Genomic DNA, 27,228 nt, shown 5'->3' with positions numbered 1-27,228 from the left:
ACAGAACAGGAGGATCACACCTGAGAGGGAGGGAGAGAAAGAGAGAAGAGGGGATGGGATGGAGGGACGGATAGAGGGAGAGAGGGGGAGAGAGATGGTATCCTAAATGAAAAGATAAAATATACAGACCTCAAAACTCTTTAACATCATCCTCAGCTCTGGAATCTTCCCCAATATTTGCAACCAAGAACTGATCACCGCCAATCCACAAAAGTGGAGACAAATCTGACCCCAATAACTACCGCGGGATATGCGTCAACAGCAACCTTGGGAAAATCCTCTGCATTATCATTAACAGCAGCCTCTTACATTTCCTCAGTGAAAACAATTTACTGAGCAAATGTCAAATTATCTCTTTACGAAATTACTGTACGACAGACCACATATTCTGCTACACAAATGGATTGAAAGCGGTGATGGGGGGGGGAAACATACGACATTATGAAATCCATGTACACAAACAACAAGTGTGCGGTTAAAATGGGCCAAGAACAGACATTTCTTTCCACAGGGCTGTGGGGTGAGACAGGGATGCAGCTTGAGCCCCACCCTCTTCAACATATTTATCAACTAATTGGCGAGGGCACTTGAACAGTCTGCAGCACCCGGCCTCACCCTGCTAGAATCTGAAGTCAAATGTCTACTGTTTGCTTATGATCTGGTGCTTCTGTCACCAACCAAGGAGGGCCTACTGCAGCACCTAGATCTTCTGCACAGATTCTGCCAGAGCTCAGCCTTGACAGTAAATCTCAGTAAGACAAAAATAATGGTGTTCTAAAAAAGGTCCAGTTGCCAGGACCACAAATACAAATCAGTTATATAACAAATTGGATGCAGTCTCTCACAGTGCCATCCGTTTTGTCACCAAAGCCCCATTTACTACCAACCACTGCGACCTGTATGCTCTCGTTGGCTGGCCATAGCTTCATACTCGTCGCCAAACCCACTGGCTCCATGTCATCTACAAGACCCTGCTAGGTAAAGTCCCCCCTTATCTCAGCTCACTGGTCACCATAGCAACACCCACCAGTAGCACGCACTCCAGCAGGTATATTTCACTGGTCGCCCCCAAAGCCAATTCAACATTTGGCCACCTTTCCTTCCAGTTCTCTGCTGCCAATGAGACTCATATCTCCCTCACTAACTTTAAGCACCAGCTGTCAGAGCAGCTCACAGATCACTGCACTTGTACATAGCCCATCTGTAAATATCCCATCCAACTACCTCATCCCCATACTGTTATTTATTTTATTTATCTTGCTCCTTTGCACCCCAGTATCTCTACTTGCACATTCATCTTCTGTACATCTATCACTCCAATGTTTAATTGCTTTATTGTAATTATTTCGCCACTATGGCCTATTTAAATAAAGGTTAAAAAAAAAAAAAAAAATTGCCCTTTATGGTTGTGAGGTCTGGGGTCCGCTCACCGACCAAGAATTCACAAAATGGGACAAACACCAAATTGAGACTTTGCAAGCAGAATTCTGCAAAGAATCCTCCGTGTACAACGTAAAACACCAAATAATACATGCAGAGTAGAATTAGGCCGATACCCGCTAATGATCAAAATCCAGAAAAGAGACGTTAAATTCTACAACCACCTAAAATCAAGTAATTTCCAAACCTTCCATAACAAAGCCATCACCTACAGAGAAATTAACTTAGAGAAGAGTCCCCTAAGCAAGCTGGTCCTGAGGCTCTGTTCACAAACACAAACAGACCCCACAGAGCCCCAGGACAGCAACACAATTAGACCCAACCAAATCATGAGAAAAAAAAGATAATTACTTGACGCATGGGAAAGAATTTACCAAAAAAAACAGAGCAAACTAGAATGCTATTTGGTCCCTAATCAGAGAGTACACAGTGGCAGAATACCTGACCCTTGTGACTGATTTAAATTAAGGAAAGGTTTGACTATGTACAGACTCAGTGAGCATAGCCTTGCTATTTAGAGAGGCCGCTGAAGGCAGACTTGGCTCTCAAGAGAAGTGTGCAAACTGCCCATAAAATGAGGTGGAAACTGAGTTGAAACATATTTCCCTCAGATTACAAATACCCACAAAGAATTGGAAAAAAAATCAAATTTTGATAAACTCCCATATCTATTGGGTGAAATACCACAGTGTGCCATCACAGCTGCAAGATTTGTGACCTGTTGCCACAAGAAAAGGGGCAACCAGTGACGAACAAACACCATTAAAAATACAACCCATATTTATGTTTATTTATTTTCCCTTTTGTACTTCAACTATTTGTAGATCGTTATAACACTGTATATATGTTGTAATGTTGCAATGTTTACTGTAATGTTGTAATGTTTAATGTAATGTTGTAATGTTTACTGTAATTTTGTAATGTTTACTGTAATGTTGTAATGTTTACTGTAATGTTTACTGTAATGTTGTAATGTTTACTGTCATGTTGTAATGTTTACTGTCATGTTGTAATGTTTACTGTCATGTTGTAATGTTTACTGTAATGTTTACTGTAATGTTGTAATGTTTACTGTCATGTTGTAATGTTTACTGTCATGTTGTAATGTTTACTGTCATGTTGTAATGTTTACTGTCATGTTTACTGTAATGTTTACTGTAATGTTGTAATGTTTACTGTAATGTTTACTGTAATGTTGTAATGTTTACTGTAATGTTGTAATGTTTACTGTAATGTTGTAATGTTTACTGTAATGTTTACTGTAACGTTTACTGTAATGTTTACTGTAATGTTTACTGTAATGTTGTAATGTTTACTGTAATGTTTACTGTAATGTTGTAATGTTTACTGTAATGTTTACTGTAATGTTGTAATGTTTACTGTAATGTTTACTGTAATGTTGTAATGTTTACTGTAATGTTTACTGTAATGTTGTAATGTTTACTGTAATGTTTACTGTAATGTTGTAATGTTTACTGTAATGTTGTAATGTTTACTGTAATGTTTACTGTAATGTTGTAATGTTTACTGTAATGTTTACTGTAATGTTTACTGTAATGTTTACTGTAATGTTTACTGTAATGTTGTAATGTTTACTGTCATGTTGTAATGTTTACTGTCATGTTGTAATGTTTACTGTCATGTTGTAATGTTTACTGTCATGTTGTAATGTTTACTGTAATGTTGTAATGTTTACTGTAATGTTTACTGTAATGTTGTAATGTTTACTGTAATGTTTACTGTAATGTTGTAACGTTTACTGTAATGTTTACTGTAATGTTGTAATGTTTACTGTCATGTTTACTGTAATGTTGTAACGTTTACTGTAATGTTTACTGTAATGGTGTAATGTTTACTGTCATGTTTACTGTCATGTTGTAATGTTTACTGTCATGTTGTAATGTTTACTGTAATGTTGTAATGTTTACTGTAATGTTTACTGTAATGTTGTAATGTTTACTGTAATGTTGTAATGTTTACTGTAATGGTGTAATGTTTACTGTAATGGTGTAATGTTTACTGTAATGTTTACTGTAATGTTGTAATGTTTACTGTCATGTTGTAATGTTTACTGTAATGTTGTAATGTTTACTGTAATGTTGTAATGTTTACTGTAATGTTGTAATGTTTACTGTAATGTTTACTGTAATGTTGTAATGTTTACTGTAATGTTTACTGTAATGTTGTAATGTTTACTGTCATGTTGTAATGTTTACTGTAATGTTGTAATGTTTACTGTAATGTTGTAATGTTTACTGTCATGTTGTAATGTTTACTGTCATGTTGTAATGTTTACTGTCATGTTGTAATGTTTACTGTCATGTTGTAATGTTTACTGTCATGTTGTAATGTTTAGTGTCATGTTGTAATGTTTAGTGTCATGTTGTAATGTTTACTGTCATGTTGTAATGTTTACTGTCATGTTGTAATGTTTACTGTGATGTTGTAATGTTTACTGTCATGTTGTAATGTTTACTGTCATGTTGTAATGTTTACTGTCATGTTGTAATGTTTACTGTGATGTTGTAATGTTTACTGTGATGTTGTAATGTTTACTGTAATGTTTACTGTCATGTTGTAATGTTTACTGTCATGTTGTAATGTTTACTGTCATGTTGTAATGTTTACTGTCATGTTGTAATGTTTACTGTAATGTTTACTGTAATGTTTACTGTCATGTTGTAATGTTTACTGTCATGTTGTAATGTTGTAATGTTTACTGTCATGGTGTAATGTTTACTGTGATGTTGTAATGTTTACTGTAATGTTTAGTGTCATGTTGTAATGTTTACTGTCATGTTGTAATGTTTACTGTCATGTTGTAATGTTTACTGTCATGTTTACTGTAATGTTTACTGTAATGTTGTAATGTTGTAATGTTTACTGTCATGTTGTAATGTTGTAATGTTTACTGTCATGTTGTAATGTTTACTGTCATGTTGTAATGTTGTAATGTTTACTGTCATGTTGTAATGTTTACTGTCATGTTGTAATGTTTACTGTCATGTTGTAATGTTTACTGTCATGTTTACTGTCATGTTGTAATGTTTACCGTCATGTTGTAATGTTTACTGTAATGTTTACCGTCATGTTGTAATGTTTACTGTAATGTTTACTGTCATGTTGTAATGTTTACTGTAATGTTTACTGTCATGTTGTAATGTTTACTGTCATGTTGTAATGTTTACTGTAATGTTGTAATGTTTACTGTAATGTTTACTGTAATGTTGTAATGTTTACTGTAATGTTGTAATGTTTACTGTAATGTTGTAATGTTTACTGTAATGTTTACTGTAATGTTTACTGTAATGTTGTAATGTTTACTGTAATGTTTACTGTAATGTTGTAATGTTTACTTCTCTTTTGTTTTATCTTTTTCACCACCTGGTTAAATAAAGGTCAAATAAAAAATACATTAAAAAAACTTGCCTTGGCAATGTAAACATATGTTTCCCATGCCAATAAAGCCCTTTGAATTTAATTGAGATAAATACAGAGAGAGAAAGAGAGGGAGAGAGAGCAAGACTAGTATCCTCTTCAGTGTACTAGAGGCACAGTACTCTCCATGTGTGAGTAACAGGGATTCAGACAGAGAGTCGGTTGTATGCATTCATAGCAGAGTGTGTCGATGAAACCGAGGGGTACACTACAAAGCAGGATCCAGGAGTTAGCCATCTAACGAGGCTAAATATTTTGGAAAGATGAGCTGGAAATGGGCAGGATCTAATTGATTCAACTAATGAAAACACATATCTAAGTACATTTTTTCAATAGATCTTTCTGGTTGCTTATCAAAGTCAGCTGGCAAACTCACTGATCTTGTGGTATACATCTAGTGTTTTTTAGTGTACATCTGGTGTTTTTTAGTGTACATCTGGTGTTTTTTAGTGTACATCTCGTGTGTTTTAGTATACATCTGGTGTTTTTTAGTGTACATCTGGTGTTTTTTAGTGTACATCTGGTGTTTTTTAGTGTACATCTGGTGTTTTTTAGTATACATCTGGTGTTTTTTAGTGTACATCTGGTGTTTTTTAGTGTACATCTGGTGTTTTTTAGTATACATCTAGTGTTTTTTTAGTGTACATCTGGTGTTTAAGATGAAATGAAATCAACAACAAAGTAAATATGTGTGTTATGGTTCTGTTGTGTATTTGTATTTATTGTGTATCCCCATTAGTTCCTGTTGCCAAGGCAGCAGCTACTCTTCCTGGGGTTTATTATGGATCCCCATTAGTTCCTGTTGCCAAGGCAGCAGCTACTCTTCCTGGGGTTTATTATGGATCCCCATTAGTTCCTGTTGCCAAGGCAGCAGCTACTCTTCCTGGGGTTTATTATGGATCCCCATTAGTTCCTGTTGCCAAGGCAGCAGCTACTCTTCCTGGGGTTTATTATGGATCCCCATTAGTTCCTGTTGCCAAGGCAGCAGCTACTCTTCCTGGGGTTTATTATGGATCCCCATTAGTTCCTGTTGCCAAGGCAGCAGCTACTCTTCCTGGTGTTTATTGTGGATCCCCATTAGTTCCTGTTGCCAAGGCAGCAGCTACTCCTCCTGGTGTTTATTGTGGATCCCCATTAGTTCCTGTTGCCAAGGCACCAGCTACTCTTCCTGGTGTTTATTGTGGATCCCCATTAGTTCCTGTTGCCAAGGCAGCAGCTACTCTTCCTGGTGTTTATTGTGGATCCCCATTAGTTCCTGTTGCCAAGGCACCAGCTACTCTTACATTTACATTTACATTTAAGTCATTTAGCAGACGCTCTCATCCAGAGCGACTTACAAATTGGTGCATTGGGTTTATTATGGAACCCCATTAGTTCCTGCTAAGGCAGCAGCTACTCTTCCTGGGGTTTATTATGGATCCCCATTAGTTCCTGCTAAGGCAGCAGCTACTCTTCCTGGGGTTTATTATGGATCCCCATTAGTTCCTGCTAAGGCAGCAGCTACTCTTCCTGGGGTTTATTATGGATCCCCATTAGTTCCTGCTAAGGCAGCAGCTACTCTTCCTGGGGTTTATTAGGGATCCCTATTAGTTCCTGCTAAGGCAGCAGCTACTCTTCCTGGGGTTTATTATGGATCCCCATTAGTTCCTGCCAAGGCAGCAGCTACTCTTCCTGGGGTTTATTATGGATCCCCATTAGTTCCTGCCAAGGCAGCAGCTACTCTTCCTGGGGTTTCTTATGGATCCCCATTAGTTCCTGCCAAGGCAGCAGCTACTCTTCCTGGGGTTTATTATGGAACCCCATTAGTTCCTGTTGCCAAGGCAGCAGCTACTCTTCCTGGGGTTTATTATGGATCCCCATTAGTTCCTGTTGCCAAGGCAGCAGCTACTCTTCCTGGGGTTTATTACGCATCCCCATTAGTTCCTGTTGCCAAGGCAGCAGCTACTCTTCCTGGGTTTATTATGGATCCCCATTAGTTCCTGTTGCCAAGGCAGCAGCTACTCTTCCTGGTGTTTATTGTGGATCCCCATTAGTTCCTGTTGCCAAGGCAGCAGCTACTCTTCCTGGTGTTTATTGTGGATCCCCATTAGTTCCTGTTGCCAAGGCACCAGCTACTCTTCCTGGTGTTTATTGTGGATCCCCATTAGTTCCTGTTGCCAAGGCAGCAACTACTCTTCCTGGTGTTTATTGTGGATCCCCATTAGTTCCTGTTGCCAAGGCACCAGCTACTCTTCCTGGGTTTATTATGGATCCCCATTAGTTCCTGTTGCCAAGGCAGCAGCTACTCTTCCTGGTGTTCATTGTGGATCCCCATTAGTTCCTGTTGCCAAGGCACCAGCTAATCTTCCTGGGGTTTATTATGGAACCCCATTAGTTCCTGCGAAGGCACCCGCTACTCTTCCTGGGGTTTATTATGGATACCCATTAGTTCCTGCCAAGGCAGCAGCTACTCTTCCTGGGGTTTATTATGGAACCCCATTAGTTCCTGCAAAGGCAGCAGCTACTCTTCCTGGGGTTTATTATGGATCCCCATTAGTTCCTGCCAAGGCAGCAGCTACTCTTCCTGGGGTTTCTTATGGATCCCCATTAGTTCCTGCCAAGGCAGCAGCTACTCTTCCTGGGGTGTATTATGGAACCCCATTAGTTCCTGTTGCCAAGGCAGCAGCTACTCTTCCTGGTGTTTATTATGGATCCCCATTAGTTCCTGCCAAGGCAGCAGCTACTCTTCCTGGGGTTTATTATGGAACCCCATTAGTTACTGTTGCCAAGGCAGCAGCTACTCTTCCTGGTGTTTATTGTGGATCCCCATTAGTTCCTGTTGCCAAGGCACCAGCTACTCTTCCTGAGGTTTATTATGGATCCCCATTAGTTCCTGCCAAGGCAGCAGCTACTCTTCCTGGGGTTTATTATGGAACCCCATTAGTTACTGTTGCCAAGGCAGCAGCTACTCTTCCTGGTGTTTATTGTGGATCCCCATTAGTTCCTGTTGCCAAGGCAGCAGCTACTCTTCCTGGGGTTTCTTATGGATCCCCATTAGTTCCTGCCAAGGCACCAGCTACTCTTCCTGGGGTTTATTATGGAACCCCATTAGCTGCCACTCTTCCTGGGGTTTATCAAAATTATGATTGTGTTATGGTTGTTGTGTAGCGACCTGGTTCAGTTACCAGCCCACATGATGCATCGATTTGGTTGTGTTGTGTTATGGTTGTGTTGTGGTTGCGTTGGGGTTGTGTCGTGGTTGTGTAGCCGTCTGGCCATATTCCCACATGACATCGCTAGCATTATAATAGCTCTGGTCAGAAGTCATGGTCGGTGTGGTTATGTTGTGGTTGAGTTATGGTTGTGTTGTGGTTGTGTTGGGGTTGAGTTACCTGCCCACATGATTCATGGATGTGGTTGAGTTATGGTTGTGTTGTGGTTGAGTTTTGGTTGTGTTATGGTTGTGTTGCAGTTGAGTTACCTGCCCACATGATTCATGGATGTTGTTGTGTTGTGTTGTGGTTGAGTTTTGGTTGTGTTGTGGTTGAGTTGTGGTTGTGTTGCACATGATTAATGGAGCGGCAGGGCAGCCTAGTGGTGAGAGCGTTGGACTAGTAACCGAAAGGTGGCAAGTTCAAACCCCCGAGCTGACAAGGTACAAATCTGTTGTTCTGCCCCTGAACAGGCAGTTAACCCACTGTTCCCAGACCGTCATTGAAAATAAGAATTTGTTCTTAACTGACTTGCCTAGTTAAATAAAGGTAATAATAAATGGATGTGGTTGTGTTGTGGTTGAGTTACCTGCCCACATGACCAGCACCACTACGATGATGATGAGCTCTCCAACTCTGAGCTGCACTGCCTGCTCCATCTCCTCCCTGTCGACCTGGTCTGGAGAGGGGAGACACAGTTATACTGTAGAAACCACACACACCTTGTCTATCAAAACTACATTCACACATATTGAACATGAGATGTTGTAGTCCCAGCCATATCCAGGCCTGGGCTAATGAGAGAGGAGAGAGAGGAGAGAGAGGAGAGAGAAGAGAGAGAAGAGAGAGAAGAGAGAGAGAGAAAAAATATATAATATATTATATCTAGATCTACAAACACCAAAGGGGAAGGGTCTCTGGGGCCAAAATGGAGAAAACCATGAGCCATGACTTCTGAGGGAGAGTTCAGAGTCTTGTCAGAGGTCTGGAGTTAAGTCCCCTTCAAAAATGGGTGAGAACCAATCAAGGACCTGGTATTTAAAAGCCTTAGATGTAGTCCCGAAGGAGACTTTAAAAGGGGTGAACAATAGTTGGACTTCAGACTGACTGACGCTAGATAGCCAGACGGACACAAAGACCGCTGACAGTGAGAGAGACGAGTCTACTCTGCAGAGTACTCAAGGCACAATGAGACACAGAAGTGTCTGGTGTTGTACTAGTGGTCATATATAACAGATGGTAACAGGGCTGTGTTGTGTTGTACTGGTGGTCATATATAACAGATGGTAACAGGGCTGTGTTGTACTAGTGGTCATATATAACAGATGGTAACAGGGCTGTGTTGTGTTGTACTGGTGGTCATATATAACAGATGGTAACAGGGCTGTGTTGTACTAGTGGTCATATATAACAGGGCTGTGTTGTACTGGTGGTCATATATAACAGATGGTAACAGGGCTGTGTTGTGTTGTACTAGTGGTCATATATAACAGATGGTAACAGGGCTGTGTTGTACTAGTGGTCATATATAACAGGGCTGTGTTGTACTGGTGGTCATATATAACAGATGGTAACAGGGCTGTGTTGTGTTGTACTAGTGGTCATATATAACAGATGGTAACAGGGCTGTGTTGTACTAGTGGTCATATATAACAGGTGGTAAAAGGGCTGTGTTGTACTGGTGGTCATATATAACAGGTGGTAACAGGGCTGTGTTGTACTAGTGGTCATATATAACAGATGGTAACAGGGTTGTGTTGTACTGGTGGTCATATATAACAGGTGGTAACAGGGCTGTGTTGTACTAGTGGTCATATATAACAGATGGTAACAGGGCTGTGTTGTAAGTGGTCATATATAACAGATGGTAACAGGGCTGTGTTGTACTGTGGTCATATATAACAGATGGTAACAGGGCTGTGTTGTACTAGTGGTCATATATAACAGATGGTAACAGGGCTGTGTTGTACTAGTGGTCATATATAACAGATGGTAACAGGGCTGTGTTGTGTTGTACTGGTGGTCATATATAACAGATGGTAACAGGGCTGTGTTGTACTAGTGGTCATATATAACAGATGGTAACAGGGCTGTGTTGTACTAGTGGTCATATATAACAGATGGTAACAGGGTTGTGTTGTACTAGTGGTCATATATAACAGATGGTAACAGGGCTGTGTTGTACTGGTGGTCATATATAACAGATGGTAACAGGGTTGTGTTTTACTAGTGGTCATATATAACTGGTAACAGGGCTGTGTTGTGTTGTACTGGTGGTCATATATAACAGGTGGTAACAGGGCTGTGTTGTACTAGTGGTCATATATAACAGATGGTAACAGGGCTGTGTTGTACAGGTGGTCATATATAACAGATGGTAACAGGGCTGTGTTGTACTAGTGGTCATATATAACAGATGGTAACAGGGTTGTGTTGTACTAGTGGTCATATATAACAGATGGTAACAGGGCTGTGTTGTACTGGTGGTCATATATAACAGGTGGTAACAGGGTTGTGTTGTACTAGTGGTCATATATAACAGATGGTAACAGGGCTGTGTTGTACTGTGTTGTACTAGTGGTTCATATATAACAGGTGGTAATAGCTATGCTATGTCGTCTCAGGTCTCTCTATATGTAGTGTTGTGGCTTCTCTCTTCTCGTGAGGTTTGTTTTGTCCTGTATTTACATGGTAGTCCGTCATTGTAAATAAGAATTTGTTCTTAACTGACTTGCTTAGTTAAATAAACGACCCTCTCATTCTGTCCGCCGAATTCTTTCTCTTTGCTCTCGTTTTCCTTATTAGGATGCCGGTGGGCGGAGCCGGGAGGGTCGTCAGCGACATGGGACAGGATAAATACACCTCTTCCCCACTCTTGGAGGAGACTCTCTCCATCCAGACACAGACAGATTTGGTTGCGTTATTTTTGTGGCTGTTTTGTTTGTTTGCGTTGGCACCTTTTCAACACCCCTCATTATCACAGTATACATACAATCACTCACTTACACTACTGACTACTACACACATCCTTGTTAATTGTATTTAGTTTACTTTAGTTAATAAATATATTTTGTTATTCCTTATCTCCACGTTGTCTCCCTTTTTGTTCCGAACTTCGAGCCCGTTCGTGACAATAGAAGAGAAAAGAGAGACGGAAACGGTGTGTGTGTGTGTGTGTGTGTGTGTGTGTGTGTGTGAGAGAGTGTGTGTGTGTGTGTGTGTGTGTGTGTGAGACCAGATGGTCAGATATTGTAGTGACCTCTAACGTCCTGAGTCTACACAGGTGGGAATCTACAATGGACAGGTGTATGTGGTGTGTGTGTGTGGCTGTCATATATGACTAGTGATAACCAGAGCAGGTGTCACACACACACACACACACACACACACACACACACACACACACACACACACACACACACACACACACACACACACACACACACACACACACACACACACCGCACAAACAAACAACACAAGGACGCACACACACACACCACGCCACACCTGTCCATTACAGATTCCCACCTGTGTAGACTCAGGACGTTAGAGGTTACAACAATATCTGACCATCTGGTTTCTCAGGTAACCTTAGTTAAATACAAATAAAATGGTGTTTTACGAGGACGTAAATAACGTGTGTTACTGTGATTATCTGGTGATTTAGGAGGACGTTATAACTTTTGTTACTCTGATAATCTGGTAGTTTGTCATGATCGTCGTAATGAGCGGACCAAGGCGCAGCGTGACTTTAGTGCCACATATTTTTAATCTCCGATAAACAAACAAAACAATAAAGAACCAACGAAACGTGACATCATGACGTGACTAAACACAAACAATATCCCACAAACACAGGTGGGGAAATGGCTACCTAAATATGATCCCCAATCAGAGGCAACGAAAAACAGCTGCCTCTAATTGGGAACCATATTAGCACCAACATAGAAATAGACTTACTAGAACACTCCCTAGTCACTCCCTGACCTACTACACCATAGAGAACAAAGGGCTCTCTATGGTCAGGGCATGACAGTACCCACCTCCAAAGGTGCGGACTCCGGCCGCAAACCTGATACCAAATGGGGAGGGTAGGGGAGGGGGTTAGTGTCGGTGGCGGCTCCGGTGCAGGTCGTAGCCCCCGCCCAGACCCCGGATCCGGCCATGGCGCCGGGATGAACGCAATGCCTGGACTGGGCATCGGCGCAAAGGAGGACTCCGGCCATGGAGCTGAGATGGACGCCGTGCCTGGACTGGACATCGATGCAGAGGAAGACTCCCGCTCTGGAACAGGACTGGACGCCATGCCTGGAAGCTCCAGACCATTGACCTTTGCTGGAGGTTCCGGACCGTGGACCGTCGCTGGAGGTTCCGGACCGTGGACCGTCGCTGGAGGTTCCGGACCGTGGACCGTCGCTGGAGGTTCTGGACCGTGGACCGTCGCTGGAGGTTCCGGACCGCTGGACCGGGACCGCTGGACCGTGGACCGCTGGAGGTTCCGGACCGTGGACCGTCGCTGGAGGTTCCGGACCGTGGACCGTCGCTGGAGGTTCCGGACCGTGGACCGTCGCTGGAGGTTCCGGACCGTGGACCGTCGCTGGAGGTTCCGGACCGTGGACCGTCGCTGGAGGTTCCGGACCATTGACACGTTGCTGGAGGTTCCGGACCGTTGACCGTTGCTGGAGGTTCCGGACAGTCGTTGGAGGTTCCAGACCGTGAAGCATCTCCGGAAGCTCTGGACTGTGAATGCACCCTGGAGGCCTAGTGCATGGAGCCGGTACAGGTGGCACCGGACTGGTGACACGCACTTCAGGGTGAGTACGGGGAGCTGGCTGACAGGCTCTTCAGGTCGAATGCCGTGCAGAACACACCTACATAACATTTCTCTCATCTCGCTCTCCCAACTTATTCGCCTCCCTGACGGTCTCTGGCTCTTCAGGGTGAGTACGGGGAGCTGGCACGGATGGCACCGGACTGATGACCCGCTCTTCCACTCTCCACATACCACCCTTTCATGCCCCCCCCCCACACAATAAAAAACCTTGGGGTTTCAGTGGCCTTCCTTGGTGTCTCCTTCCAAGGAAGTGTCTCACAACCTCCCGTAATTTCTTTACCGCCGTCACACGCTGCTTGGTCCTTGCTTGGTGGGATATTCTGTCACGTTCGTAATAAGGACGGGACCAAGGCGCAGCGTGTGTGGAGTTCCACATCTTTATTTGCAGTGAAACTTCTCAAAAACAACAATAAACAAGCAAACGAAACGTAACCTCAGTGGTGCTACAAGCAGAACCACAAACAATATCCCACCAACACATGTTTTGGAAATGGCTACCTAAATATGATCCCCAATCAGAGGCAACGATAAACAGCTGCCTCTAATTGGGAACCATATGAGCACCAACATGACAGTTTAGGAGGACGTTATAACTTCTGTTACTGTGATAATCTGGTGATTTAGGAGGACGTTATAACGTACTGTATGTTAATTCGGGATGTCTCTCAATGTCTCAACAACATATTTTTTGACTTTATCTGAACATTTTTCAACCATATCAATAACGTATTTTAATAACCTCTTGAAACTAGGGGGCACTGTTTTCATTTTTGGAAAAATAACGTTCCCAAAGTAAACAGGCTATTTTGTCAGGACAAGATGCTATAATATGCATATAATTGACAGCTTTGGATAGAAAACACTCTAAAGTTTCCAAAACTGTAAAAATATTGTCTGTGAGTATAACAGAACTGATATTGCAGGCGAAAGCCTGAGAAAAATCAAATCATGAAGGGACTCTTATTTAGAAAGCTCTGCATTCCTATTGAGCAGTGAATGAGATATCAACCAGATTCCATTTTCTATGGCTTCCCTAATGTTTCTAGTGTCACAAAACATCGTTTCAGGCTTTTATTTTGAAAAATGAGCCTGAACGTCAACATTGCTTCAGTGGTCAGCTGGAGTCTCTCTGGAGTCAGCTGGAGTGTTTTGTGCATAAAAGACAAATGCGGCCATTGTTTCTCTCTTTCCTATTAAGAAGCCACCTGTCCCGGTTGATATATTATCGAATAGATATTTGAAAAACACCTTGAGGATTGATTATAAAAAACATTTGCCATGTTTCTGTCGATATTATGGATCTGATTTGGAATATTTTTCGGCGTGGTCGTGACCGCAGTTTCCGGTGGATTTCTCAACCAAACGTGAAGTACAAACGGAGGTGTTTCGGCTATAAAAATCATCTTTATGGGACAAAATGAACATTTGCTGTCTAACTGGGAGTCTCGTGAGTGAAAACATCCGAAGCTCATCAAAGGTAAACGATTTAATTTGATTGCTTTTCTGATTTTCGTGACCAAGCTGCCTGCTGCTAGCTAGGCATAATGCTATGCTAGGCTATCGATAAACTTAAACAAATGCTTGTCTTGCTTTGGCTGTAAAGCATAATTTCAAAATCTGAGATGACAGGGTGATTAACAAAAGGCTAAGCTGTGTTTCAATATATTTCACTTGTGATTTCATGAATATGAATATTTTCTAGTAATATTGTTTGTCAGTTGCGTTATGCTAATTAGTGTCAGTTGATGACAATTCTCCCAGATCCGGGAGAGGGAGTTCCAAGATTAAACGTCGAAACATGATTATAAAAAGAATGATTCACTTCGACTTTGAGAAACGGGAACTAGAATACAACGATCCTTAACGTTACCTTAACATTATCTAAATATTATCTTGGCACCAGTGCTTCTAATGTTTTCCCATCATCTCCTGTGTATATCTGTGTATCTGTTGTGTGATGTAAGTGCCGATGTATTCCTCTCTCTGTGTGAAGCTCTTCTCTTCCTCTGTGTGTATCTGGGTCGCTGAGAGAGGAGATGGTCAACCTGGAAGTGTTACGAGTTGCTGTATTACATGACAAAGACAGCCAGGCGTTGCTGCTCTGTATCAGAACGGTAGAATAGCCAGGAATCGTTATGGGAAATTTATAGATGTTGTATAACATTGGAATTAATTGAGATGTTGTATAATATTAGAATTCCCTGCTGGGTTTTTTTTCTGTCCACATTCAAAAATTAACATTTAGTCATTTTGTTGTGTGTGTTACCTACCTGGTACTGTGGAGGCCAGTTTCTCAGACTCTCTGGGAGTTCTGAAGCTGACCGGGTCACTGGGAGGACTGCTGCCTCCCATGCTGACGCTCTGGACATGAACAATGTACTCCGTGTCCTCCTCCAAGTCCCACAATGCACAGGAGCGCGTGGTCGTGTTCACTTCCTGGATATACCGCAGCATACGCACATCCTTCTTCTGTAACCAATGACAACAGGAAGGGTTAGGGTTAAGGTTAGGGCCGTAACACAAGGATACAGACCAGATATCAGATAGCTAACCTGCCCTAGCCCACTGTCCTAGCCCACTGTCCTAGCCCACTGTCCTAGCCCACTGCCCTAGCCTACTGTCCTAGCCCACTGCCCTAGCCTACTGTCCTAGCCCACTGCCCTAGCCCACTGTCCTAGCCCACTGACCTAGCCCACTATCCTAGCCCACTGACCTAGCCCACTGTCCTAGCCCACTGACCTAGCCCGCTGTCCTAGCCCACTGTCCTGGTCCACTGCCCTAGCCCACTGTCCTTGTCCACTGTCCTAGCCCACTGTCCTAGCCCACTGTCCTAGCACACTGCCCTAGCCCACTGTCTTGGTTCACTGAGACAAAACCCACTGCCCTAGCCCACTGCCCCCACTAGCCCCACTGACTTGGCCCACTGAGACAAAGCCTAGGCATTAGCTCTGGGAGCAAACAAGAGTTTTCTGTATCTCAGATTCAGACAAGGTTGCTCATCACACAACTGTAGTTCAACTAACCAACTCCCTGACCCAACACGCAAGCACACACACATACATACACTCCCCTACCTGTTGTGTGATAGCGAATCCGATGACGGGATCTCCCTCCAGTATCTCCCATGTGACTATGGCTGTGTTCGCCTCCAGCTCCCTTATTGTCACATTGAGAGGAGCCGACAGGGCCGAGTCTAGACACACACACACACACACACACACACACGCACACGCACACGCACACCACAGGAGAGGTGAGAAAGTGTCTAACACTGAGACACACTGACAGAGCCAACGGGACAGATGGTGAGAAGGGTCATGTGTCTTAACTTGACATCACACAGCCTTTTGCTGGTAGTCCGGTGGGTCACCATTAAAGAGTCCAGTACCTGGAGACTGCTTTCTGTTAGGGAGAAGATGGGTGAGAGGGAGACTGCTTTCTGTTGGGGAGAAGATGGGTGAGAGGGAGACTGCTTTCTGTTGGGGAGAAGATGGGTGAGAGGGAGACTGCTTTCTGTTGGGGAGAAGATGGGTGAGAGGGAGACTGCTTTCTGTTAGGGAGAAGATGGGTGAGAGGGAGACTGCTTTCTGTTGGGGAGAAGATGGGTGAGAGGGAGACTGCTTTCTGTTGGGGAGAAGATGGGTGAGAGGGAGACTGCTTTCTGTTGGGGAGAAGATGGGTGAGAGGGAGACTGCTTTCTGTTGGGGAGAAGATGGGTGAGAGGGAGACTGCTTTCTGTTGGGGAGAAGATGGGTGAGAGGGAGACTGCTTTCTGTTGGGGAGAAGATGGGTGAGAGGGAGACTGCTTTCTGTTGGGGAGAAGATGGGTGAGAGGGAGACTGCTTTCTGTTGGGGAGAAGATGGGTGAGAGGGAGACTGCTTTCTGTTGGGGAGAAGATGGGTGAGAGGGAGACTGCTTTCTGTTGGGGAGAAGATGGGTGAGAGGGAGACTGCTTTCTGTTGGGGAGAAGATGGGTGAGAGGGAGACTGCTTTCTGTTGGGGAGAAGATGGGTGAGAGGGAGACTGCTTTCTGTTGGGGAGAAGATGGGTGAGAGGGAGACTGCTTTCTGTTGGGGAGAAGATGGGTGAGAGGGACTGCTTTCTGTTGGGGAGAAGATGGGTGAGAGGGAGACTGCTTTCTGTTGGGGAGAAGATGGGTGAGAGGGAGACTGCTTTCTGTTGGGGAGAAGATGGGTGAGAGGGAGACTGCTTTCTGTTGGGGAGAAGATGGGTGAGAGGGAGACTGCTTTCTGTTAGGGAGAAGATGGGTGAGAGGGAGACTGCTTTCTGTTGGGGAGAAGATGGGTGAGAGGGAGACTGCTTTCTGTTGGGGAGAAGATGGGTGAGAGGGAGACTGCTTTCTGTTGGGGAGAAGATGGGTGAGAGGGAGACTGCTTTCTGTTGGGGAGAAGATGGGTGAGAGGGAGACTGCTTTCTGTTGGGGAGAAGATGGGTGAGAGGGAGACTGCTTTCTGTTGGGGAGAAGATGGGTGAGAGGGAGACTGCTTTCTGTTGGGGAGAAGATGGGTGAGAGGGAGACTGCTTTCTGTTGGGGAGAAGATGGGTGAGAGGGAGACTGCTTTCTGTTGGGGAGAAGATGGGTGAGAGGGAGACTGCTTTCTGTTGGTGAGAAGATCGGTGAGAGGGAGACTGCTTTCTGTTAGGGAGAAGATGGGTGAGAGGGAGACTGCTCAATTGTCTTGACTAGCATCCTCTTTTACTGTTGTCTGACGACAGAGGGAAACACTGATATCATTCTACACACACTTTCTCCCTCTCTCATTATGGGAGTGAGACACACACACACGTGCCACACACGCGCGCCACACACACATACAAACCACACACATGCTGCACACACACACACACACACCACCCACACCACACACACACCAGTCCTGGATGTGGGTCGATAGTTTTTCTGTTATGTTAATTAATCTTGTCGGGAAGTGATCTAGCATTGGTTGATTTATTATCTGGGCGAGCCTCCACTCCTCAGTGAAGCTGGGTACTGTTCCGTTTTCATTGTCTTTATATAATGGATGAATGTTATTGTACAGTATGTTATTGTATTGTGTTGTTCATGTTAGTAGAGACCCATAGACTTCCAGCAATTGCACCAACACTACCTAGCATGGGCTTGCGAAACTACCTCTAACTTCCTTCATGCTGGAGACAGAGACATAAAAATGGCGTCTGACTCTGGGGAAGGAGATAAAGGAGTTCATCTGACTCTGAGGAAGGAGATAAAGGAGTTCATCTGACTCTGGGGAAGGAGATAAAGGAGTTCATCTGACTCTGGGGAAGGAGATAAAGGAGTTCATCTGACTCTGGGGAAGGAGATAAAGGAGTTCATCTGACTCTGAGGAAGGAGATAAAGGAGTTCATCTGACTCTGGGGAAGGAGATAAAGGAGTTCATCTGACTCTGAGGAAGGAGATAAAGGAGTTCATCTGACTCTGAGGAAGGAGTTAAAGGAGTTCATCTGACTCTGAGGAAGGAGATAAAGGAGTTCATCTGACTCTGAGGAAGGAGATAAAGGAGTTCATCTGACTCTGGGGAAGGAGATAAAGGAGTTCATCTGAGGAAGGAGATAAAGGAGTTCATCTGACTCTGAGGAAGGAGATAAAGGAGTTCACCTGACTCTGGGGAAAGAGATAAAGGAGTTCATCTGACTCTGGGGAAGGAGATAAAGGAGTTCATCTGACTCTGGGGAAGGAGATAAAGGAGTTCATCTGAGGAAGGAGATAAAGGAGTTCATCTGACTCTGAGGAAGGAGATAAAGGAGTTCATCTGACTCTGAGGAAGGAGATAAAGGAGTTCACCTGACTCTGGTGAAGGACATAAAGGAGTTCACCTGACTCTGGGGAAGGACATAAAGGAGTTCACCTGACTCTGGGGAAGGAGATAAAGGAGTTCATCTGACTCTGGGGAAGGAGATAAAGGAGTTCATCTGACTCTGGGGAAGGAGATAAAGGAGTTCATCTGACTCTGGGGAAGGAGATAAAGGAGTTCATCTGACTCTGGGGAAGGAGATAAAGAGGTTCATCTGACTCTGGGGAAGGAGATAAAGGAGTTCATCTGACTCTGGGGAAGGAGATAAAGGAGTTCACCTGACTCTGGGGAAAGAGATAAAGGAGTTCACCTGACTCTGGTGAGACACACACACCACGTGGAAAGAGATAAAGGAGTTCACCTGACTCTGGGGAAGGAGATAAAGGAGTTCATCTGACTCTGGGGAAGGAGATAAAGGAGTTCACCTGACTCTGGGGAAAGAGATAAAGGAGTTCACCTGATACTGGGGAAAGAGATAAAGGAGTTCATCTGACTCTGGGGAAGGAGATAAAGAGGTTCATCTGACTCTGGGGAAGGAGATAAAGGAGTTCACCTGACTCTGGGGACAGAGATAAAGGAGTTCACCTGACTCTGGGGACGGAGATAAAGGAGTTCACCTGACTCTGGGGACGGAGATAAAGGAGTTCACCTGACTCTGGGGAAGGAGATAAAGGAGTTCACCTGACTCTGGGGAAGGAGATAAAGGAGTTCATCTGACTCTGGGGAAGGAGATAAAGGAGTTCATCTGACTCTGGGGAAGGAGATAAAGGAGTTCATCTGACTCTGAGGAAGGAGATAAAGGGCCTCATTTCCAAAATCCTGAAGTATTCCTTTAAGAAGATTATACAGTACTCTCTCTCACTAGGTTACTCTCTGTCAGTGAGAATGTCTGACCCTGATATCTGCTGTCTGAACCTGATATCTGCTGTCTCACCCTGATATCTGCTGTCTCACCCTGATATCTGCTGTCTAATCCTGATATCTACTGTCTCACCCTGATATCTGCTGTCTCACCCTGATATCTGCTGTCAGACCCTGATATCTACTGTCTGACCCTGATATCTTCTGTCTGACCCTGATATCTACTGTCTAATCCTGATATCTACTGTCTAATCCTGATATCTACTGTCTAACCCTGATATCTGCTGTCTGACCCTGATATCTGCTGTCTGACCCTGATATCTGCTGTCTGACCCTGATATCTGCTGTCTGACCCTGATATCTACTGTCTAATCCTGATATCTACTGTCTAATCCTGATATCTGCTGTCTAACCCTGATATCTGCTGTCTAACGCTGATATCTGCTGTCTAACCCTGATATCTGCTGTCTCACCCTGATATCTGCTGTCAGACCCTGATATCTACTGTCTGACCCTGATATCTTCTGTCTGACCCTGATATCTACTGTCTAATCCTGATATCTACTGTCTAATCCTGATATCTGCTGTCTAATCCTGATATCTGCTGTCTGACCCTGATATCTACTGTCTAATCCTGATATCTGCTGTCTGACCCTGATATCTGCTGTCTGACCCTGATATCTGCTGTCTAATCCTGATATCTGCTGTCTGACCCTGATATCTGCTGTCTAATCCTGATATCTGCTGTCTGACCCTGATATCTGCTGTCTAATCCTGATATCTACTGTCTAATCCTGATATCCGCTGTCTAATCCTGATATCTACTGTCTAATCCTGATATCTGCTGTCTAATCCTGATTTCTGCTGTCTAATCCTGATATCGGCTGTCTGACCCTGATATCTACTGTCTAATCCTGATATCTGCTGTCTGACCCTGATATATGCTGTCTAATCCTGATATCTGCTGTCTAACCCTGATATCTACGGTCTAATCCTGATTTCTGCTGTCTAATCCTGATATCGGCTGTCTGACCCTGATATCTACTGTCTAATCCTGATATCTGCTGTCTGACCCTGATATCTGCTGTCTGACCCTGATATCTGCTGTCTAATCCTGATATCTGCTGTCTGACCCTGATATCTGCTGTCTAATCCTGATATCTGCTCTCTGACCCTGATATCTGCTGTCTAATCCTGATATCTGCTGTCTAATCCTGATATCTGCTGTCTGATCCTGATATCTACTGTCTAATCCTGATATCTACTGTCTAATCCTGATATCCGCTGTCTAATCCTGATATCTACTGTCTAATCCTGATATCTACTGTCTAATACTGATATCTACTGTCTAATACTGATATCTACTGTCTAATCCTGATATCTACTGTCTAATCCTGATATCCACTGTCTAATCCTGATATCTACTGTCTAATCCTGATATCTACTGTCTAATCCTGATATCTACTGTCTAATCCTGATATCTGCTGTCTAATCCTGATATCTGCTGTCTAATCCTGATATCTACTGTCTAATCCTGATATCTGCTGTCTAATCCTGATATCTACTGTCTAACCCTAATATCTGCTGTCTGAACCTGATATCTGCTGTCTAATCCTGATATCTGCTGTCTAATCCTGATATCTGCTGTCTGAACCTGATATCTACTGTCTAATCCTGATATCTGCTGTCTAATCCTGATATCTACTGTCTAACCCTAATATCTGCTCTCTGACCCTGTTATCTGCTGTCTAATCCTGATATCTGCTGTCTAATCCTGATATCTGCTGTCTAATCCTGATATCTGCTGTCTGACCCTGATATCTGCTGTCTAATCCTGATATCTGCTGTCTGACCCTGATATCTGCTGTCTGACCCTGATATCTGCTGTCTGACCCTGATATCTGCTTTTTGCTGATGTTTTCTCTTAGCTTGTTTTTGATCTGTTTAACTCTCCCCCTGACTGTGTGTCTGATGCTCATAACAACTCACACATCAGGGAGGCTGCACGGTTAATGGCCTCATTAAGGAGAGATGTTTCCTAGCCTCAGTGCTTCTTCACCTGCATTGCTTGCTGTTTGGGGTTTTAGGCTGGGTTTCTGTACAGCACTTTGAGATATCAGCTGATGTAAGAAGGGCTATATAAATACATTTGATTTGATTTTGATGTGATGTTGGAGGCACACACAGTCACACACCACACAGTCACACAGTCACACACAGTCACACAGTCACACACAGGCACACACCACACACAGTCACACACAGTCACACAGTCGCACACAGTCACAGTCTCACACACAGTCGCACACAGTCACACAGGCACACACAGTCACAGTCTCACACACAGTCGCACACAGTCACAGTCTCACACACAGTCGCACAGTCTCACACAGTCACAGTCTCACACACAGTCGCACACAGTCACAGTCTCACACACAGTCGCACACAGTCACACAGTCTCACACAGTCACAGTCTCACACACAGTCGCACACAGTCACACACACAGTCACAGTCTCACACACAGTCACACAGGCACACACAGGCACACACAGTCGCACACAGTCACACAGTCTCACACAGTCACAGGCTCACACACAGTCGCACACAGTCACACACACAGTCACAGTCTCACACACAGTCACAGTCTCACACACGGTCACACAGTCACACAGTCACACACAGTCACACAGTCACACACAGTCACACAGTCACACACAGTCACACAGTCACACACACAGTCACCCATATAAGTGCTGATGGGTGAATCTCAATAGTCTACAGTGTCTTCCTCTCCTCAGTGCAAATGAAGGAAAGTTGACAAGGATATTAGGAAAGGAAACCACTTTGAGACAATGAGATACAGCCAGCCAGTGTCCTCAGAGTGCAGTTGTTAGTGTCCTGTGTGTAATTATTATTTATTTATTTCACCTTTAACCAGGTAGGCTAGTTGAGAACAAGTTCTCATTTACAACTGCGACCTGGCCAAGATAAAGCAAAGCAGTGCGACACAAACAACAACACAGAGTTACACATGGGAATAAACAAAACGTACAGTCAATAACACAATAGAAAAAAAGAAAGTCTATATACAGTGTGTGCAAATGGCTTGAGAAGGTATGGCAATAAATACGCCATGGTAGTGAAGTAAATACAATTTAGCAAATTAACACTGGAGTGATAGATGAGCAGATGATGATGTGCAAGTCGAAATACTGGTGTGCAAAAGAGCAGAAAAGTCAATAAAAGCAAGATGGGAATGAGGTAGGAATGGACTTTACAGTGTCCCAGAACTTTTTGCAGTTAGAGCTACAGGATGCACATTTCTGTTTGAAAAAGCTTGTATTTGCTTTCCTGACTGACTGCGTGTATTGGTTCCTGACTTCCCTGAACAGTTGCATATCGTGGGGACTATTCGATGCTATGGCAGTCCGCTACAGGATGTTTTTGTGCTGGTCGAGGGCAGTCAGGTCTGGAGTGAACCAAGTGCTATATCTTTTCTTAGTTCTACATTTTTTGAAAGGGGCATGCTTTTTTAAGATGTTGAGGAAATTACTTTTAAAGAACGACCAGGCATACTCGACTGACGGGATGAAGTCAATATCCTTCCAGGATACCCGGGCCTAGTCGAATAGAAAGGCCTGCTCACAGAAGTGTTTTAGGGAGCATTTGACAGTGATGTGAGGGGTGGTTGTTTGACCGCGGACCCATAGCGGATGCAAGCAATGAGGCAGTGATCTCTGAGATCCTGATTGAAGGTGTATTTGGAGGGCAAGTTGGTCAGGATAATATCTATGAGGGTGCCCATGTTTACGGATTTAGGGTTGTACCTGGTGGGTCCCTTGATCATTTGTGTGAGATTGAGGGCATCTAGATTAGATTGTAGGACTGCTGGGGTGTTAAGCATATCCCAGTTTAGGTCACCTAACAGAACAAACTCTGAAGATAGATGGGGGGCAATCAATTCACATATGGTGTCCAGGGCACAGAGCTGAGGGGGGGTCTATAACAGGCAGCAACAGTGAGAAACTTATTTCTGGAGAGAAACATTTTGTAAATTAGAAGCTCAAACTGTTTGGGGATAGACCTGGAAAGTATGACAGAACTTTGCAAGCTATCTCTGGAGTAGATTGCAACTCCTCCCCCTTTGGCAGTTCTATCAGTTCCATCAGTTCTTGATGGAAAATGTTGTAGTTGGCTATGGAAATCTCTGAATTTCTGGTGGCCTTCCTAAGCCAGGATTCAGACATGGCAAGGACATCAGGTTTGGCAGAGTGTGCTAAAGCAGTGAGTAAGACAAACTTAGGGTGGAGGCTTCTGATCGTAACATGCATGAAACCAAGATTTTTTGGGTTACAGAAGTCAACAAATGAGAGTGCCTGGGGGCACACAGGGCCTGTGTTAACCTCCACATCACCAGAGGAACAGAGGAGGAGTAGGATGAGGGTACGGCTAAAGGCTATCAAACTGGTCATCTAGTGCGTTGGGGACAGAGAATAAAAGGAGCAGATTTCTGGGCGTGGTAGAATAGATTCAGGGCATAATGTACAGACAGGGGTATGGTGGGGTGCAGGTACAGTGGAGGTAAACCCAGACACTGAGTGATGATAAGAGAGGTTGCATCTCTGGATGTGCTAGTTATGCTGGTTGAGGTCACCGTATGTGTGGGAGGTGGGACAAAGGAGGTATCTGAGGCATGTTGAGTGGGGCTAGGGGCTCCGCAGTAAACTAAAACAATGATAACTATCCTAAACAACAGTATACAGGGCATATTGACATTTGAGAGAGGCATAAAGCAATCACAAGTGTTTATTGGAAGAGCTAGCTAAGACAACAACGGGTAAGACAACAACAGCTAATCAGCTAAGACAACAACAACAGGTGGAATGGCGATGAATGGGCAGAGAGGGTCGGTTAACAACACACATGGCCTGAGTTCGGGGCTAGGGCCTACAGATAAACAAAAAGGAGTACTGTGATTAATGAACAGTCCAGCAGGCATCAGCTATGTAGCCAAGTGATCATAGGGTCCGGTGAACAGAAAAAGATGGAGCAGGGAAGCTGCAGGGTAGTCGTTACTACGCAGCGTTTAAAGTTAGCAGGCCGGGGTTAGTAGAAGCTTCTGCTCTGAAGTCCGGTACAGACCGGTTGAGGGCACAGAGGATGGAGTGGTGGTACAGCAGGGCGCTGTGTCGACAAGGGGTCCGGGCCAGATGGAGTTACGTCGGCTGACCAGTCGTGATGGTAAAGCAGGGCACTGTGTTCGACAAGGGGTCCGGGCCAGATGGAGTTAGGTCGGCTGACCAGTCGTGGTGGTACGGCGGGGCACTGTGTTCGACAAGGGCCAGATGGCGAAAGAGGTATTGTAGTTGTTGTAATTTCGTTTGCTAGCCGGGAGATGCGCCTGGCTCGCGGCTAACTGGTGCTAGCTTCGGGGCAGGGGAGTTAGCCACTATAGCCACTCGGTAGCAGCTAGCTAGCAGCGGTGATCAGATGCAAAGGACCAGAGCTTACGGCAGGGATCAGGAGGAGTAGTGGATTTTAGCAGTGTTGGGGCCGGGAGGTGGGCCTGACTCGGTGCTAGCTTCGGGGCTGGGTCACTCGGTGGCAGCTCGCTAACTGTGATGATGAGGAGTAATGGTCCAGGGTTTACGTCAGGAATCCGGCGTTGTAGTGGAGAAACAGTCCGATGCTGGCAAGGTGGCAAGTATTATCCAGGCTAAAAAAATGGCTGGTGTCTGTGCAGAAGGTAAAGGCCACTAGCAGTGGCTGACAATGACTAAATAGCTAGTAGCTAATTAGCTGGTTAGCTTCTGATAGCTAGCCTCTGATGGAGGTTCTGGCTATAAAAAATTGCGGATCCGTTACCACATTGGGTGAGACGGGTTACGGAAGGTATATTTAATAAAAAAAATGGAAAAGAGATTGAAAATAAATTTAAATTATACAAAAAAAAGATGAATAATACAAAAAGTACACGAGAAGACAATAAAAAAACATCTGCATTTCTACGCCATCTTGGAAAAAGATGTGTGTGTGTCTTGTGTGTGTGTGTGTCCTATGTGTGTGTGTGCATGTACAGTGCATTCGGGAAGTATGCAGACCCCTTCGCTTTCCCACATTTTGTTACGTTACAGCCTTACATACTGACCAGACCACTCGTGGGTGTGTGTCCAAATGCGCATAATGATTTTGTCCACGAACACGGTCAGGACACGCAGGTTGAAATATCAAAACAAACAGGTTGAAAAGCATTAAACAGTTATGGCAATCTAGCTAGCTAGCTTGCTGGTTGCTCGCTAATTTGTCCTGGGATATAAACATTGGGTTGTTATTTTACCTGAAATAAACAATGCCTCTACTCCGACAATGAATCCACAGATAAAAGGAACCTAGTTAGTTTCTAGTAATCTCTCGTCCTTCAGGCTTCTTCTTCTTTGGACTTTATATGGCGGTTGGCAACCAACTTTAAGGTGCATTACCACCACCAACTGGACTGGAGAGTTGACCTCAGTTCATCTTTCAATCACCCATGTGGGTATATATATGCTCCCAAAAAAACAATGAGGAGATGGGAAAGGGGGGGGGGACTTGCAGCACTTCAAGCATCACAAATAGAACCAAGTTCAATTTTAGTGCCTGGCTTCGCAGACGCTCGTTGAGGCAATGATTGAATAACATTTATTTTGCAACACTCGCGCACGTGATGTGAGCAGTGGGGTCAGCATGTTATTCTAAAATGGATTAAAGAAAAAAACATTTTCCTCATCAATCTGCACACAATGCCCCATAATGAAAAAGCAAATGTATTAAAAATAAAAACAGATATCTTATTTTCATGAGTATTCAGACCCTGTGCTATGAGACTCAAAAATCGAGCTCAGGAGCTCCTGTTTCCATTGATCATCTTTGAGATGTTTCTACAACTTCATTGGAGTCTACCTGTGGTAAAATCAGTTGACTGGAGATGACTTGGATAGGCACAAACCTGTCTATATAAGGTTCCAAGCCATGAGGTCGAAGGAATTGTCCGTAGAGCTCAGAGACAGGATTGTGTTGAGGCACAGATCTGGGGAAGGCTACCAAAACATTTCTGCAGCATTGAAGGTCCCGAAGAACACAGTGGCCTCCACTTAAACGGAAGAAGTTTGGAACCACCAAGACTCAGGGAGGTGACCAAGAACTCGATGGCCACTCTGACAGAGCTCCAGAGTTCCTCTGTGGAGAAGGGAGAACCTTCCTGAAGGACAACCATCTCTGCAGCACTCCACCAATCAGGCATTTATTGTGGAGTGGCCAGACGGAAGCCACTCCTCTAAAAGGCACAAGACTGCCTGCATGGAGTTTGCCAAAAGGCACCTAAAGCACTCTCAGACCATGAGAAAGAAGATTATCTGGTCTGATGAAACCAAGACTGACAAGCGTCATATCTGGAGGACACCTGGCACCATCCCTACGGTGAAGCATGGTGGTGGCAACATCATGCTGTGGAGATGTTTGTCAGTGGCAGGGACTGGGAGACTAGTCAGGATCGAGGGAAAGATGAATGGAGCAAAGTAAAAAGAGATCCTTGATGAAAGCCTGCTCCAGAGCACTCAGGACCTTAAACTGGGGCGAAGGTTCACCTT

At 44.2% G+C, this 27,228-nt stretch overlaps 1 protein-coding gene across 1 annotated transcript in view; it reads right to left on the bottom strand.

Moving 5' to 3' along the window:
- LOC118377849 (fibronectin type III domain-containing protein 5-like) overlaps positions 1-27,228 on the bottom strand; it is a 35,942-nt gene that overhangs the window by 171 nt on the left and 8,543 nt on the right. Inside the window, exons 2-5 of the mRNA XM_035764789.2 lie at positions 15,981-16,099; positions 15,177-15,375; positions 8,659-8,748; positions 1-20 (exon numbers count right to left, since the gene is read on the bottom strand). The exon at positions 1-20 is cut by the window's left edge and continues 171 nt beyond it. Coding sequence (XP_035620682.1) covers positions 1-20; positions 8,659-8,748; positions 15,177-15,375; positions 15,981-16,099 — 428 coding nt within the window. The remainder of the gene's footprint in view (positions 21-8,658; positions 8,749-15,176; positions 15,376-15,980; positions 16,100-27,228) is intronic.

Source organism: Oncorhynchus keta, chromosome 19 (genome assembly GCF_023373465.1).
Source record: "Oncorhynchus keta strain PuntledgeMale-10-30-2019 chromosome 19, Oket_V2, whole genome shotgun sequence".
Lineage (NCBI taxonomy): Eukaryota > Metazoa > Chordata > Actinopteri > Salmoniformes > Salmonidae > Oncorhynchus > Oncorhynchus keta.
This window is presented reverse-complemented; position numbering and strand designations above follow the sequence as displayed.